Source organism: Nipponia nippon, unplaced genomic scaffold, assembly GCF_047370975.1.
Source record: "Nipponia nippon isolate SJK-2023a ecotype South Korea unplaced genomic scaffold, ASM4737097v1 scaffold_5, whole genome shotgun sequence".
NCBI lineage: Eukaryota > Metazoa > Chordata > Aves > Pelecaniformes > Threskiornithidae > Nipponia > Nipponia nippon.
In genome coordinates this window covers 37,447,751-37,463,012 of record NW_028262369.1, presented here as the reverse complement: position 1 = coordinate 37,463,012, position 15,262 = coordinate 37,447,751, and the positions used below count along the sequence as shown (strand labels likewise).

The 15,262-nt window shown below is 39.1% G+C and overlaps 1 protein-coding gene across 2 annotated transcripts in view; it reads right to left on the bottom strand.

The window, feature by feature from the left end:
• Window positions 1–15,262, bottom strand: part of HS2ST1 (heparan sulfate 2-O-sulfotransferase 1) — an 89,429-nt gene that overhangs the window by 20,667 nt on the left and 53,500 nt on the right. The window contains exons 2-3 of one of the 2 annotated variants that reach the window (XM_087733374.1): window positions 6,499–6,737; window positions 4,149–4,235 (exon numbers count right to left, since the gene is read on the bottom strand). In XM_087733374.1, coding sequence (XP_087589500.1) covers window positions 4,149–4,235; window positions 6,499–6,737 — 326 coding nt within the window. The remainder of the gene's footprint in view (window positions 1–4,148; window positions 4,236–6,498; window positions 6,738–15,262) is intronic. The other variant, XM_087733373.1, reaches the window with a different exon arrangement.

Sequence of the window (15,262 nt, the reverse complement as noted above, 5' to 3'; positions counted from 1 at the left end):
GGCTTTCTGCCTGGTTTTGTCCACAGCACAAACTGATAACGTATCTATGAGACTTTGAATCCAGTTGAACTACCGTTACTGCCTCTGCTACAAGGTTAGCAAATGTGACGCCCACCTACAAGAAGGGCCAGAAGGAGGATCTGGGGAACTAGAGGCCTGTCAGCCTGACCTCAGTGCCGGGGAAGGTTATGGAGCAGATCATCTTGAGTGCCATCACACAGCACATACGGGACAAGCAGGGGATGGGGCCCAGCCAGCATGGATTATGAAAGGCAGGTCCTGTTTGACTCACCTGATCTCCTTCTATGACAAGGTGACCCGCTTAGCGGATGAGGGAAAGGCTGTGGATATTGCCTCCCTAAACTTTAGGAAAGCCTTTGACAAGGTTTCCCACAGCATTCTCCTGGTGAAACTGGCTGCTCATGGCTTGGATGAGCATACTCTTCACTGGGTAAGAAACTGGCTGGATGGCCGGGCCCAAAGAGTGGTGGTGAATGGAGTTAAATCCAGTGGGCGGCCAGTCACCAGTGGTGTTCCCCAGGGCTCAGTATTTGGGCCACTTCTGTTTAATATCTTTATCAACAATCTGGATGAGGGGATCAAGTGCACCCTCAGTAAGGTTGCAGACGACACCAAGTTGGGCGGGAGTGTTGATCTGCTGGAGGGTAGGAAGGCTCTGCATAAGGATCTGGACAGGGTGGATTGATGGTCTGAGGCTAACTGTATAAGGTTCAACAAGGCTCAGTGTTGGGTCCTGCACTTGCGTCACAACCACCCCATGCAACGCTACAGGCTTGGGGAAGAGTGGCTGGAGAGCTGCCTGTCAGGAAAGGGCCTGGGGGTATTGGTCAACAGCCAGCTGAATATGAGGCAGCAGTGTGCTCAGGTGGCCAAGAAGGCCAGTAGCATCCTGGCTTGTATCACAAGTAGTGTGCCCAGCAGGACTAGGGCATTCCCCTGTACCTGGCACTGGGGAGGCTGCACCTCGAGTGCTGTGTTCAGTTTTGGGCCCCTCACTACAAGAAGGACATCGAGGTGCTGGAGTGTGTCCAGAGGAGGGCAACAAGGCTGGTGAAAGGTCTAGAGCACAAGTCTTATGAGGAGCAGCTGAGGAAACTGGGGCTGTTTAGTCTGCAGAAAAGGAGGCTGAGGGGAGACCTTATTGCTCTCTCCAACTACCTGAAAGGAGGCTGTAGCCAGGTGGGGGTCGGTCTCTTCTCCCAAGTAACAAGCGATAGCACAAGAGGAAATGGCCTCAAGTTGCACCAGGGGAGGTTTAGATTGGATATTAGGAAAAATTTCTTCACCAAAAGGGTAGTCAGGCCCTGGAACAGGCTGCCCAGGGAAGTGGTTGAGTCCCCATCCCTGGAGGTATTTAAAAGATGGGTAGCTGTGCTGCTTAGGGACATGGTTTAGTGGTGGACTTGGCAGCGCTAGGTTAATGGTTGGACTTGATGATCTTAAAGGTCTTTTCCAACCTAAATGATTCTATGATTCTATGAAACAAACCACACTTTCATTGACTGTACCTTTCAAAGATCAATGATAAAATATTTTCAGTGGAGACCCTCAGCTATGAATATTTCTATACCTGGGAAAGAAGTTCCCTAAATGCAAAGTATATCTTATCCTCCCTTTCCTCATTCCCAAACCTCAAAATGTCACAGTTGGTTGATACAACTCCACAAGTAAACAAGTTATGCTATCTATTGTGTAGTGTAGCACGCATATGAAAGTGTACATTTCAGTTACGTTTCCATCAGATAAGCTTTCTGATGCACCAGCTGGATTTCAGTTTCTAATAGACTAGGACTAGACACACGGAAATGTTAAGTGCAAAATCCCAAGGGTCAGTTCTGTCCTAGATCCCCATGCCACCATCTGGCATCAAACCTTAGATGTTCCAGTAATAGTTAAAAAAAATCCTTTATTGTCTTTGTCCTACAATGTCATTGTCTGCTAAGGAAATAATTTTTATGAACATAGGATGGATGTTCTAGCCTTTTAATAACTTTAATGCCAGGCAACCTAAAAGAAGGCTAGGAAGGTTTTGTAAGACAGCTGTGACATTTACATCTGCCTTAAGATGGACCAGCAACATGCTGTGCCCCTGAGAATTTAAAGTTTTTAACACCTGTAACTAGCCTGCAGGCAAGAGATTATCCCCTCCCGCCCCTAGTTTGCCGCATTCCAAAAATCAGAATTGTTCCAGGTCACAGATAGCCTAATGAGTCTGGATTCACACATTTTAGGGCAGATGAATAATGCTTGCTGCTTCATACTGTTAAATATGACCAATTTTACCTTTCTTTTCAGGGCTTAGCAAATACTGGAGCTTTCAAGAGACTGAGAAAGCTTCTCCATCTGAACCCAACTGAATAAAATTTGAGGTTACTTTAAAAGTTCAGATAGACGTGAATGGAATTCCTGTGAAGTTGTTTCATAGTGCTTTTATATAATCAACTACAAAGTTGCTTCACAGCCTCTAGTAAGTGAGAAATCAGCTGAGCTTCACTGAATTAAAAAGCCAGATCAAACGTACTCTGGGGGCGTAAGATGTCCTGAAAGGTAAGTTAAATACATTCAGTTTCTAGGACGATAAGAATTTAAAACAAGTCCCAGTGAGCCAAAAGGAAAAAAAAAAACAAAAAAAAAAAACCCCAAAAAACAACAAAACCACACACACCAAACACCAAAAAACCAAAAAACCAAACCAAAAGCCAGCATACTTGGTCTAAGCAAAAAGCCCTGAGAAATCTGTGCATGCAAACCAAAGTGATGTTGTAAGCTGTCATCTCTGTCCACTAACTGCTTCCATCAATCCCTCTTCTCTACAGTCTGAACACACACATACACACTTTCTGCCCCCAAAAGGTGGTATGGTCACCAGCCTGTAGCCTGGTATCACATGGACTACTGGATACCAAAAAAGCCCCAGCTGTTCACATCATTATATTCTAGTTTTGTTTGTTAATTGTTGAATAACTGACTTAAAATTACAAATAACTGGAGGGATGAATATCACAAGCCCAGCCTGGTAAAGACACATGGGGATCTTCCATTTGAACTACAAAAAAAGGGCTCTCAAGCAAGATTGAAGACCAACACAGTTTCCCCAAGCGTGATGGGATGACTGAATCAGAATCCTCTGCAGGAAGGCACTGGTAGCTTAGCTATCCAAATTGTCATACATGCTAATAACTTACAGTTAGCTCTAAATCAGAGGGTCAGGAACGCTGATAACAGGCTAGCAGCACACGTTTGGCTGCATGACGTAAGAAACCACAAGCAAGCTCAAGGCAAGGGGAGCTGAGAAGCAATTTTGTGAGATGGTGAAAAGACAACAGTTCACCAGTTCAGCCATGAACAGCCAGGATACCCTCCTGGCCTGAACACTTCTTTCTCAGAAGGGAAAATACAATTGGCACATGTACAGCAGTGGACACTAGTACTCACTAGGCCATCTAACTCCAAGAGAAAAATTATTAAATGTTCAGAGGCATATGACACTACTTCCACTTCTAACAGAGTCGCTGCAACCTTTTACTTGTTCCACTTCTGACAGCCATTGAAATCTTCACCAGCAGAGGAAATAAGTACTACTAAAGTCAGTAAGAGTATGTTATCCTCTGAGAGGCCACTGTTTCAGAATACATTTGGAAGCAAGATTATATATTTTCAGGTTGCTTTTTTGAGAAAAAAGGAGAGAGAAACTGCAGGAGAAAAAAGAACAAGGAACAGAAAACAGCAAGCCGAGGTAGTGAAATGCTGGATAATTGTGCCGTGGCTTTTCTATGTTCACAACAGTACAGAGAACATGTTCTCATACCCCCTTTTCTAATAATATATCAAGAACACATGCTGCAAGGTAGAACAGTAGTTTAGTTTTAAATATTTTAGATGACAATTTCACCATGTAACAAAAAAGCTAAAGTTTGTGTGGCTGGTATGCCATCCAACTAGCCATAACACAGGCATACTGGTATGGACAAAAAGTATCAGTACTGAAACATGCAAGCAACAAATAAAACCCAACCAAACAGCTACTCTGATTTAATGAAAGCAAGTGGTTTTGTTACAGACCACACAGGTCAGAAATGCAACATGGGCAACATGGCACTCAGCTTGCTGCAAAGAAAAGGCCCAACCTGTGCAAAGAAGGGCAGTTCCCAGGATCCTGCTGTCAGAGAAGCTGCAAAAGAAAGGAGGGCTGTGGGGACAAGTTCCATCTGAAACTAAAATGGATGTGTTAAGGACTTTTACCGGATTATCTCAAATCAGACACAGATTATACCTGGCGTGGACTTTAAATAGGCTTTTTTTGAGATTGCATTCAAGAAGTAAAGGTTTCACATATGGGCAGAGAACTTAAAATCTGTTACAGAATCAGAATAGTTTGGAAAAAGTACAGCAGAGAGTGCATAACAGAGGGCTTACACATTTATGCCAGGCCCAAGACAATCTTCACCTTGCTTAGGGAGATTTGTTTTAGTAAACAGTATCACTGATAAAACAATTCTGTCTATGATGTATTTATGTATTTTACTACTGGTGCATATACACCTAATGCACTCAAGTCAGCTACACTGATGAAGGTGGCATGTGAATATTTCAGGCACATCCAAGCCCACAAAGAGTAAACCTACATCAGCTACTACTCAGCACTCTCACCATCTCCAGAATTACGTCATATGACTTGCAATGGCAAGTTACTATCTTGATATGCTAAAGATTAATTATTTCTTCTTCTTTGAACACCTGTGCAATATATAAAGTTTTTCATTGTCACCATCTCCCAGTTAATGGCCACTAGAGAAGAGGAGTATCAATTGTGTAATTAAACAACATAAGTTACCACCCGGGACAATAGCATAGGATCACATCAATGTAGGACTGCTAGTATTGTATACGTGCCCAGCATTGATGGATTTTCATTTTCAGTAGCTAATTATTTGAGGGAAGGTGAGGAGGAGAGGTTCTCTTAGGCAAAACTAAGCCAATAAAGAACAAATTTTATTTGAATGAAATTCAAGCAAAAGTAGTAATTTATGGCAAGGTTGCCTATGTTTAATTTATACCATCAATGACTAGCTCTCCTATCCTTCAGGACAGACCACTACAATTCAAAGAGACACCTTGACAGAAACAGAATGCGTGTTTGGAAGTGCAGCACTAAGTATGACTGATTTGAGCAGGATTTTTAATTAAAAAAAATATAGGCTTGTTAATTCTTTTGCAAAATCACTCTGCTGTTGGTGCATAGGTCTTTAGTACTTGTTCTGCGCAGTGGATAGGAAAATAGGGGTAGCTACCAGATTTACTCTTAGTAATCTCAGTAATCATGTATGACAATATCACCTTCAAGTTTAGGAAAAGATTTCACAACAGCAAAAAGCCAACAGCAACACAAGCCCACTATTACAAAACAGGTTCCCAGTCCCACCCCAAGAACACTCTATGTCCCCTGCACTGAGATCCCTACCTCAATCTTTCTCCCACATACAGAACTGAAAGTGCAGGGCCCGTTACCATCTGCTTCCCTTTGTCCCACTCCAGCAGCTGTGCTGAGCTGCTTCTGCCTGTCGGCATGCACTTAAAGGAGCCGGAAGCCTCAGCGCTGTCATGCTGCAATGCAGAACAGCTCCTGCCTCTACTGCATATCAACTTAAGATGATCAGCATACAACTGGTAGTACATACCTGAGAGTTTGGAAACATTTGTTTACAGACAGGGATGATGACACAGTGACATTTCAGACCTCTGACCTCGGTTCCTTGCATGTGCGCCCACAAAGAGCAAAGAAATATTTTAAAAAGTCAAACAAAAAATTTAACTCCCTCACCGCACCTCACTCCAGGAAAAACAGAGCATTTATCCTCCATCATCTTTTTTTAATACTCATCATCTAATGTAGTGGTAGCCACGATCGCTTCTACCCTGGGACTACACTGATTTTAGCGACAGCTTTAAGTGGGTGCAAAGTGACCCATCCTCTGGAGTGCAAGCTATTTGCAACCACTTCTTTCTACCTGTGAGACCTGAGCAGACCTAGTACAAAAGACAGAGGTATAGCCCTGACAGCATGGCACAGTGCCTGCACTACTCAGAGAGGAAAGCACATAAGACTGCATTCACTGCAGATGGAGATGACAGGCAAATATTATTGCACAGCCAAAAGGGAGACAGTTGACAATACAATCATCTTTTACAGTTGTAACAACAAAGGTAATTTCTGCCCTAGCTGTATCCCTTTTTAGCTTTGTTTTTGTCTGATAAACAGATACTTACCACCTGCAGTAGCCCAGCAAAAACGTAAACCTATTATTTAATAAATAATACGAATTCTCTACAAAGAAAATATAAACACGTTAGAATTCATTTATATTGGAAAATGTGACATAAAAGCCAATTTCATCAGACCATATAAGTTTGCAATAGCAAGAAGTTTTCTATACTTTCCCCTTGTTTAATAAAGGCATCCCAAATGCAGCAGCTTACCTGATCTTGCAGAGACATAACAGGATTATTTTTGGTTGTATTGATATGTAGAACATGGTATTTGTTCTTCGCACAAAGATCATAGGCAATATTTGTGAAGGATGTGCTGGCAGTCTTAGGTACTCTGTTGTAAATAATCACCACATCATCTTCTTCATCCACTGTCACATCTTGTCGAGGGCCATCTACTGTATGACGTTGTTCTATTTCTCTGACTTCATGTCTTGCAATAGCCCTTTCTGTTAAGGATGACAAATACAAAATCTTGATGTAAATACCACCAATTTTGAAGTTCACACTTAGTCTGTTAGTCTGACACAGAACACGAAGACCAGAATACAATATACTTAGGGAACACATACTGTATTCTATGACACATGCTAATGTTACTGAAAGCCATTGTCTCTAAAGAAAAATGTCTATAGAGTGCTATCAAAATGGTGACATCCCCAAAATATCCCAAATAATTTCTATAGAACAACTATTTTAAAATTATAATAAAAGGAATAACTCATGCAATTTGGAGAATATGAATTTTCCGAAAACAGTAGCAATACTAACTCTAGAGATTTAGTCAATTAACTGTGCAGAGGCACTGGAATTCAGATGAAACTATTGTTTTGTTATTTCAACTGATACAAGCCCAAGTGTAAAGCATTACAATAAATGTGTCTGCAAAAATTCAATTAGATTTATTAATTTCAACTTTAACAAGAACAGAAGCAAGAGGTGCTTACGAAACAGTTAACATTAAGGTGAAGAGTGATCTCTGAGAACTGAAATACATCAAATACATCATAAAAGAAAGAAACATGGAAAAGCAAGCTATGAACAAGACATTTTGGCAAGGTGAGTATATTGCAAATAAATCGTTTTTCCCTTTTATACAAAGGGCAATACTCTGGGTAATTGAACTCTGCTTCAAGTGCTAAAAGCCTATTTGGAAAATAAAAACCACAGTATTACTTTTTTTTTTTTTTTTTTTTTTTGCTACTGCTGAATATCAAATACTTTGTGCTGATTCAGACACAGCTTTGTTCTGTTCTATATAAGTATATACTTTAATACGATTTGTAATACAGATGTCAAAGCATCTTTTCCAATTCATTTATTGTGATACTGCCTTTAATAATGTATTCACAGAAATCTGCGTTGGCCAGCAGTTCAAGCTGAAGTTGGTATACAAGAGCAACCTGTAACTCTCTGTATTATCTTCTTACACAGGGTATAGCTCTTTCTGGATGACGCGCTTTTAACAGCAGCAGCTCTTGGCCTTTACTTCCCTTGCTTCCTGTAACCCAGCTCCTTCTATTCTCTTTCACCGTGTCTCTTTAATTGTAACATAAAATCACTTTTAAAGCAGAATCATTAAGCTGTGAACACCACTAGCCTGTAATTCCACATAAATTGTCTTCAACCACAAACTTCCATCTGTCTGAAATGCTTCAAAGCCTAAATGCACTCACTCTCTCATATGCTCGTATCTCACACCCCATAACTAAGTTACATCAGTATGAAAATGTTTGTAGAAAATGCTTATTGAGTATATCTCAATTTTCCACATGACATCTGTTGCTCCCCACTACATCAGTCACAGTTTTTGCTCCTTCCTTTCTCATTTGCTACCTCTCCCATCACTGCTGGCAAACGTCCTATTTTGGAAAGAGATGAGGCAACAGACTCAGGTTTCATCTATCTAGAGATGGCTACAACAAAAAGGCACTGGCAACTCTCTCCTTCCTGCCAGTAACAGATTAGAGGAAGCATTTAGCATTTGGTAGGGGACATAGTTAACCACATGGCTGCCCAAGGCTACGTGGATACTGAATACCACCTAGAGAGGCTGAAATGAAACAAATTTATTTTGTATTTTCTACACCAGAGTAGCAGATCTCAGCTAAATTTGAATCGTAACTGTACAGAACTCCAGGGCTGATGAGGCTGGCTGCTGTGGAGGGAAGCCTCCCCTTTTACATGTAAGAAGTAAACATTTGTGAGAAACAGGCATGATTTGCAAGAAGAGTGATGAAAAGTGTTCCTCTAATGAGGTATTTGAAACCATGATGATCCAAGAATTAACGTGACAAGTGCACTTTAAAGGCTATGCATAAGATATAAAAGATGTATGATTAGATGCAATTAGCAGAAAGGCTATTGCATACAATCACCTTCAACTTTTTACAGTGAGAGAACGCATGCAAGGAGGAGAAGCTTCACAAGTATGAAGTACACAGACAGTTGCATTATCAAAGAATACGGAGGCTTTAAACTTCAAATTAAAATGAAAACTGATCTTTATGATGAAGAACTGAAATCACCTTTTTGAAATAACTGCAATAGTTAAAAAACAAAAGCTGGGATGAAGTGCAGGATATAAACGGCTGAAGTGCAAAGGAAGCTAAAGCTAGTGAGAAGCAGATGAAGCACCTGGAAGCGTCTACCCTGGTCAGCCATCCTTATGGCCTAGTTCATTGTAGTCTATTAATAGGACAACGAGGAAAACTGCAAGTTTTGTAAAAACGCACATTTTTTTCCAGTCATGAACAGTTTTTAATTTTTCCTGTGAAGTCAGGAAGCTTTTTTGTTACTTTTTGAAAATTCAGTTTAACTGTTAAATGACACGTGATCTGATCCGTATGAATTTTATTTATTTATTTATTTACTGGGGGAGGGGGAAGAGGTCCTGTAATGGCAACATGCAACTCTGACTAGTCTTTGGGATAACTATGTTAATCAGGAGTCAGAGAATTTGAGGAGCTGATGAGCATTTGATTAACTACTTCATTTGCTCTTCTGTAAAATTTAAATCATTCTGGAAGTAAAAGTCCTGTAATGGTTGAAAAATGAACATTGCTTATATGTTTTTAGAAGTACAGTAGAAAATGCAACGTATGCTTTAATAACTTTTTACATGTGGAAGATAGGGAGGAAGAAGATGCTAGGTATTTATTAAGTATATTTTGTCAACAAAAGTCTTTTCGTAGGTGACAGCCCTGCAATTTTAACTTTGATTATGAGAACTTGTCTATGTAAGGTTGGATTGGTTTCACTGAAATCAATTAAAAAAAAAATCAGATTAGGTCATTTTTTTTTTTTCCTATCAGAGATCCTGTGGACAAAGCGATGACCTACAGTCTCGTTGCTTTCATTACATTCTATTTAAACTTGATTTTGTAAGAGAAACATCTAGGCATAATTATTAAGAGCCAAATGTCTGGGTTAAGACTGTCCACACTAAGTTTTACTCTAATTAACTAAATCAATTTAAAAAAACAAGTAGCATTTAAGTAAGTGGTACTTTGAATACAAGACAGTTTTTCACAGTAATATAATACGTGATAATTTTAAGGCATAAAATATTCTGTCTCACACTTTTTTATTACTTCCTGCTTACATTCACTGTAATGAATAATATAATTACTTTACAGTTGGGAAAAATGCTGTTTTGTCATCTGCAGTTGTCCTATGTGCAAACTTTCATCAACTGCAAGGACAGTTTGCACTCAGGCAGTACCATATATGATCAGCATAATAAAGGTTGCTACAGCGGTTATTTACCAGCAGATGAATTATTTGCAGAAAGTCCTCGGTTGGCAGAAGTAGTTGTTTTGTAAATAACAGAACAAGCTTATTTTCTCATCCATTTGTTACGTGTTCTTTGCAATCCTCCTTTATCCCATTTCTGTAACTGCCAGCATCCTTCCCATGACTTATATTTCTTGAGCCATCCTCTTGCAGCAAAAACCCATGTCTGGTATACCAGAAAATAACATATAATGGGCAAGTTATGTCTTCTCCTTCAGGAGAACTACTGATAGCAGATCTGTATGCCACCACTTGATTATGGAAAAATTTGAAATTATTTATCTTCAAGATCGCTGCCCTTTCAAGTCAAAGCAGTTTATCAACTTGGAGAGAAAAGGACAGACCAAGTTTGATTGCTTAGCCCTATTTTATTAGGGTCTCAACTAATAAAATCACCTGTGAAGACGCACTAGACACGTACATACCTATAAAAATATTTGAAAACCCAACTGAACAATATTTACATAATTACAGAAACAAATCACCCAACTGAACAATAATTATAGAAACAAATAACTGTGATCATAAGCAGTTATTTGTCTACATTCCTTGCACATTCAAACAGATGAATGTCTTAAAAAAAAAAGTTTATTAGCATTTACTTCAAATCTGAGTGTTAACTGCATACAAAATATTACCTTCCGAAACAAAATAGAGTGGGCATGGATTTTAACAACTTAAAGGTTAACAAAACCAAATATTTCAAATTCTTTACATTTTTCACAGAAGCACAAGAACCTCCTGGGATTTCTTAACAAGAAAATCTACCAAAACCAGAAACTCTTCTTTTGCCTATAGCTTAGCACTTACCACTCTTGATAAAGGATACATTTTGAGCCCCACTGACTGTCAAAGTCAAGTTCACTGAGCATCTGGAAGAATAATTCAGAGCATACTGCCCCACTTCCCCAGACTATGCTCTGTCCTCTCCGTCTACTTTCCTTCTGTATGCATCTATGGATACTATTTAGACTCTCTCTTCAATATGTCTTATGTGCCTTCCATGCTTCCTTGTGAAACCTCCCACTCAGATGAGAAAAGGCTCAGTCTTAAATTTTAGCTCAGCAGCCCTCAAGTGTTGCCCAACAGAAGAAAAAGATGTCAATTCAAACTTTACTCACACTGACGTGATGCGAAGAAACTGGACAGCTAGTATTGATAGCACCAGCCCTGAGCATACAGTTGCTGTATATCTGCGACAATGGATGCCACTTCAAACCAATAAGCAGGTTTCTTCCAGTTGGGAACAATATTGAAGCCAGGTGACTTGGTGTCTCAGCTTTCTTTCCACTGTGCTCCCAGGCCAATTAGGCAAGCAGCTGGTAGCCTGAGGCACCGAGCAGCTCTCAAGCTGTTTCCCTGCCCAAAAGCTGCATTAAACACGATTGGCCTAAATACTGAACCGGAGCAGGACTTAAAACCTACTCACTACTGATTCCAGTCTCCTCTGATGAAGAATGAAAACTGAACAGCAGATTAAAAAAGAACCGTAATTATGTAGCAAAGTTAATGTCCTGATTCATTTTAAAATTATATACACCCACCATATACATGTAGCCTTCATCCTTCACTGAAATGCAGCCTCCTCTGGGAGCTGTTTAGCAGCGTACTACTTATAAACCAGAGCAGTGCTACTGTATGTGGATATCAATACTTCGGTGATGGAGAGGAGGAGAGAAAGAATCAATGATGCTATGACAATTTATGGCCATGGAGGATTTGTGTCACTATACCAATTAAAACTGCAGGAAAAAGTATAGATTGAATTAATAAAAAACACCTGAAGTTAAATTTGTTCAAGGTATCACTATCAACACACAAACTCTTTCAAAGACCTTTAAGAATAACAACTCTATCCTGCTCTAGTTTTAAGTCTTACTAACAGCAGAACTACTACGCTGGTTCTTTAGCAACTTCACGTCTTAAAGACCAAGGTGTATTTTGGGCAAGCCTTTGGTTTCTCCTACTTTCTTTTCCTCTGTAAAAATATTCCATAAAGCCTGCTGTCTCTTTACTGCTGGTTAATGAACATTTACTGCTTTCAAAGGCAATTCTGGGTGAGTCATTGTGTGTGGGGCGGTGTCAGCAAAGTGCAGCAAACTCTTCTGGCTCCAGTAACTACGGCCAGTCCTGACAACTGGTCCGGGGGACTTCAGATTCTCTCAGGTGTGACTCCTTACAACCATCTCTAAGTGACCATCCTTAAAACCATAATTAACTATTTTGATCCCCATTAGCAGAGGTAAATATAGATATTACAATCAACATTAAGAAACGAGGAAAGCAAAACGCTTGCTATTTGATAGAAGTACAAACTGCCAGTCTTGCAAAGTGCCTCTGCATATCGTAGCTGAGTGACATCCCACTGGTAAAGCAAACACAACTTAAGTGTGAAGCAACACAACACCAGCACACTTACCCCCGTCTTACCAAATTTTTACTAAGAAAAACAATAAAAGGATTGCTAAGAAACAAAACTGCAATTTTGGTTACGTTTTTTCAGTCACCAGTGAAACCTGACACTAGCGAGAACATGGGTACCCAAGCAGCAGACCACTGCCCTTAGACAGAGGCTACACGGTCCTACTGCGTTCCTGGCCCACACACACTACTGCCAATCACTTCACTTCTTCATAAATTTTGGTTAACAAAGATACCATTCCGGGACCCACACTTGTAAAAATCACTGCTAATGCCATATGCAATAGCCATAATTTATTCTAGTTAAAACAGAATAACTCGTGCATTTTCACTTTCTTCTTTTCTTAGATATTTATCTGTGCAGCTTAGAACAACTTACCTAATTAAAAACGTCTTAATGCTTAAGATATTTTAGCTATTTGCATTTTAGACAAAAGAGACTGTTGGTCTCATTTGCAAACCTAGCTATCTTTAATCAGCCTATGAAATATCTACTAAAACCTTTAATTTAATGTTTACCTTTAAAAAGTCCTCAAATTCCAGGACAGTCTCAGCACATATGTGCTCTGAGCCCCGTTCTGAACTACAGCAAGTGAAGATCATGTGCAAAGCACATACAAGGACGGAAACAGGGCACAAAACTTTAAATAATACCAGAAAAGTTATTTTAAGATTTTTCAATCAAAAAAAAAAAAAAACAACATCTTTTTTCTTCCCCTTCTAAAAGTTCAGTTGCCTTAGTGCCAAGAGATTCTAATGAATAATTTTAGAAATTTCATTCGAGCTTGTTTTTTTCCAGTAAGGCATGGAAAGAAACAGGTATAAAAGATCTTCTGTAATAAAAACCTGTAGTTAAGTGAACAATTAAAACTCACTAACATTGTCAAAACATTTTCTTTCATAGTGGTTAATGTATTTTCAGAACAGAAGGACAAAGAACAGTCCAGGCAGAAGAGAATTGTTTTCAAACTTCAACAAATGCACATCGGAACTAGTTAAAAGCACAAATAACCCCCCAAAAATACCCAACACGGACCAGCAAGTAGGCACCTCCAGCTAGGCACTGAGATCGTTAACTAAAATCTAATGCAACTGCTGTCTGAAAATTAGAAGTAGTGATGCTGAAAAACCTGCTACAGTTTCATTAGCATTTGATGCTCGTCATTTAATTTCAAGATAGCATTTTTGCCAGGGCTTTATTTTGAACACATAAGTAGAAGCATATTGATTAGTGTGTAACATTATTAAGCGTTTGATATTAAACTAAAAAATAAAAATGTTTACCCAACAGTAAAATCACTACCCCACATGTACATCCAAGCTGGTTTTAACATCAGAGCCTGCATTTCTCATTCTTCTGCAAAATTTTTTAGTTGATTGACTGCATTTGTAAGGAAGAGAATATTTAAAGATTAAGCTCTGACCAAGTATGTCCTTTTTTATCGTTTGTTTGTTTGTTTGTTTTTAAACTACAATTAACATACAGCCTTACACATTTTTCTTCCAGCATTCTGTTGGGCAGAACGTTTTAATGAAAGACTATGTTGTGGCCCTTTTTTGAAACAAGACCAGACATATCATGCATGTACTATAAAGTCAGTCTGTGTTTTAGTTACACGGTACATAGGACAGGTAAGGGCCTACATCTCAAGTTGCCCCAGGAAGGGCAAAACTAAACAAAAACCCATGAAAAGTCACAGACCAGATGAATTGCATTGATAGATCAAAGCTTAGGTACCGCAACAAGCATGGTTACTCCCAGAAAAAAATATGGCTTATAGCAGACATTGTGTAATAACATCCAATAAAACAGAAAAAAGGAGGTTTCATCCCACCAAATATGAAATTTTTAAAAATTTGTAAATGCTTGAAAAGAAAAGGTGCATACTAAACACCTATCTTCAGCTTTAACTATAGCATCACTACTATGATTCCTGAATATTGCAAATAACACTAATTACAAAGTTACATAAAAATTTACCAAAACATTTTAGGCAACATGGTGTAGTAGCAAGACTTGAAAATAAGCACGTGTCAAACAGCTCCATAAACTCTCCAAGTTCAGACTGAACTGTTTTGCTTGACACAAGTGTTGAATTCAAGTTAATGAATTAGCACGAGAGCAAACACAATAGACACCATTCATCTTTTTGTCCTCCCAGTCACTTGCAATTTCAGGTTTCTTTATGACAAGGAAACTTGAATAACAGATAGCTGTAAAGAGAAGGATGTAATCACACAAGGAAAAGATTTGTGGCTTTTCAGAACCCCAAAACTGTCAGTAAACTGTTATGAAGCACTGTGACTATGATAACGGCAATGAAAAATACTCGCAAATCAGGGATTTGTTCTCTAAATAATAAACCACAGCTGAGTATGTAACAGCAGGGCTTGCTCTTATTTATAGTGCCTTAATATTGTAATGCAGGTCTTCAGCGTTAGCAAGAAAAGTTAATGGAACTGTTTTATACATGGATACAGTTGTCACAAGCGTTCCACTATACAAATGTGCATGTCACTCCTTCAAGCAAAATCCAATTCAAATAATGAAAGAAAGCAAGATCAATACAGATCATCTGACTCCATTTAGTAAGGCAGCCTGGAGCCTGTTTTGTTATTTTATACAAGCTTTCTCCAGACATACAATCATGTACTTTTTCTAAAAGGGTACTGGCTAGCATAAAAGCAGAAAGGATCACTAAACTGTCTGTTAAAATCATAGAAGACCTATATGTATGGACAATGCTGTATTACAGTA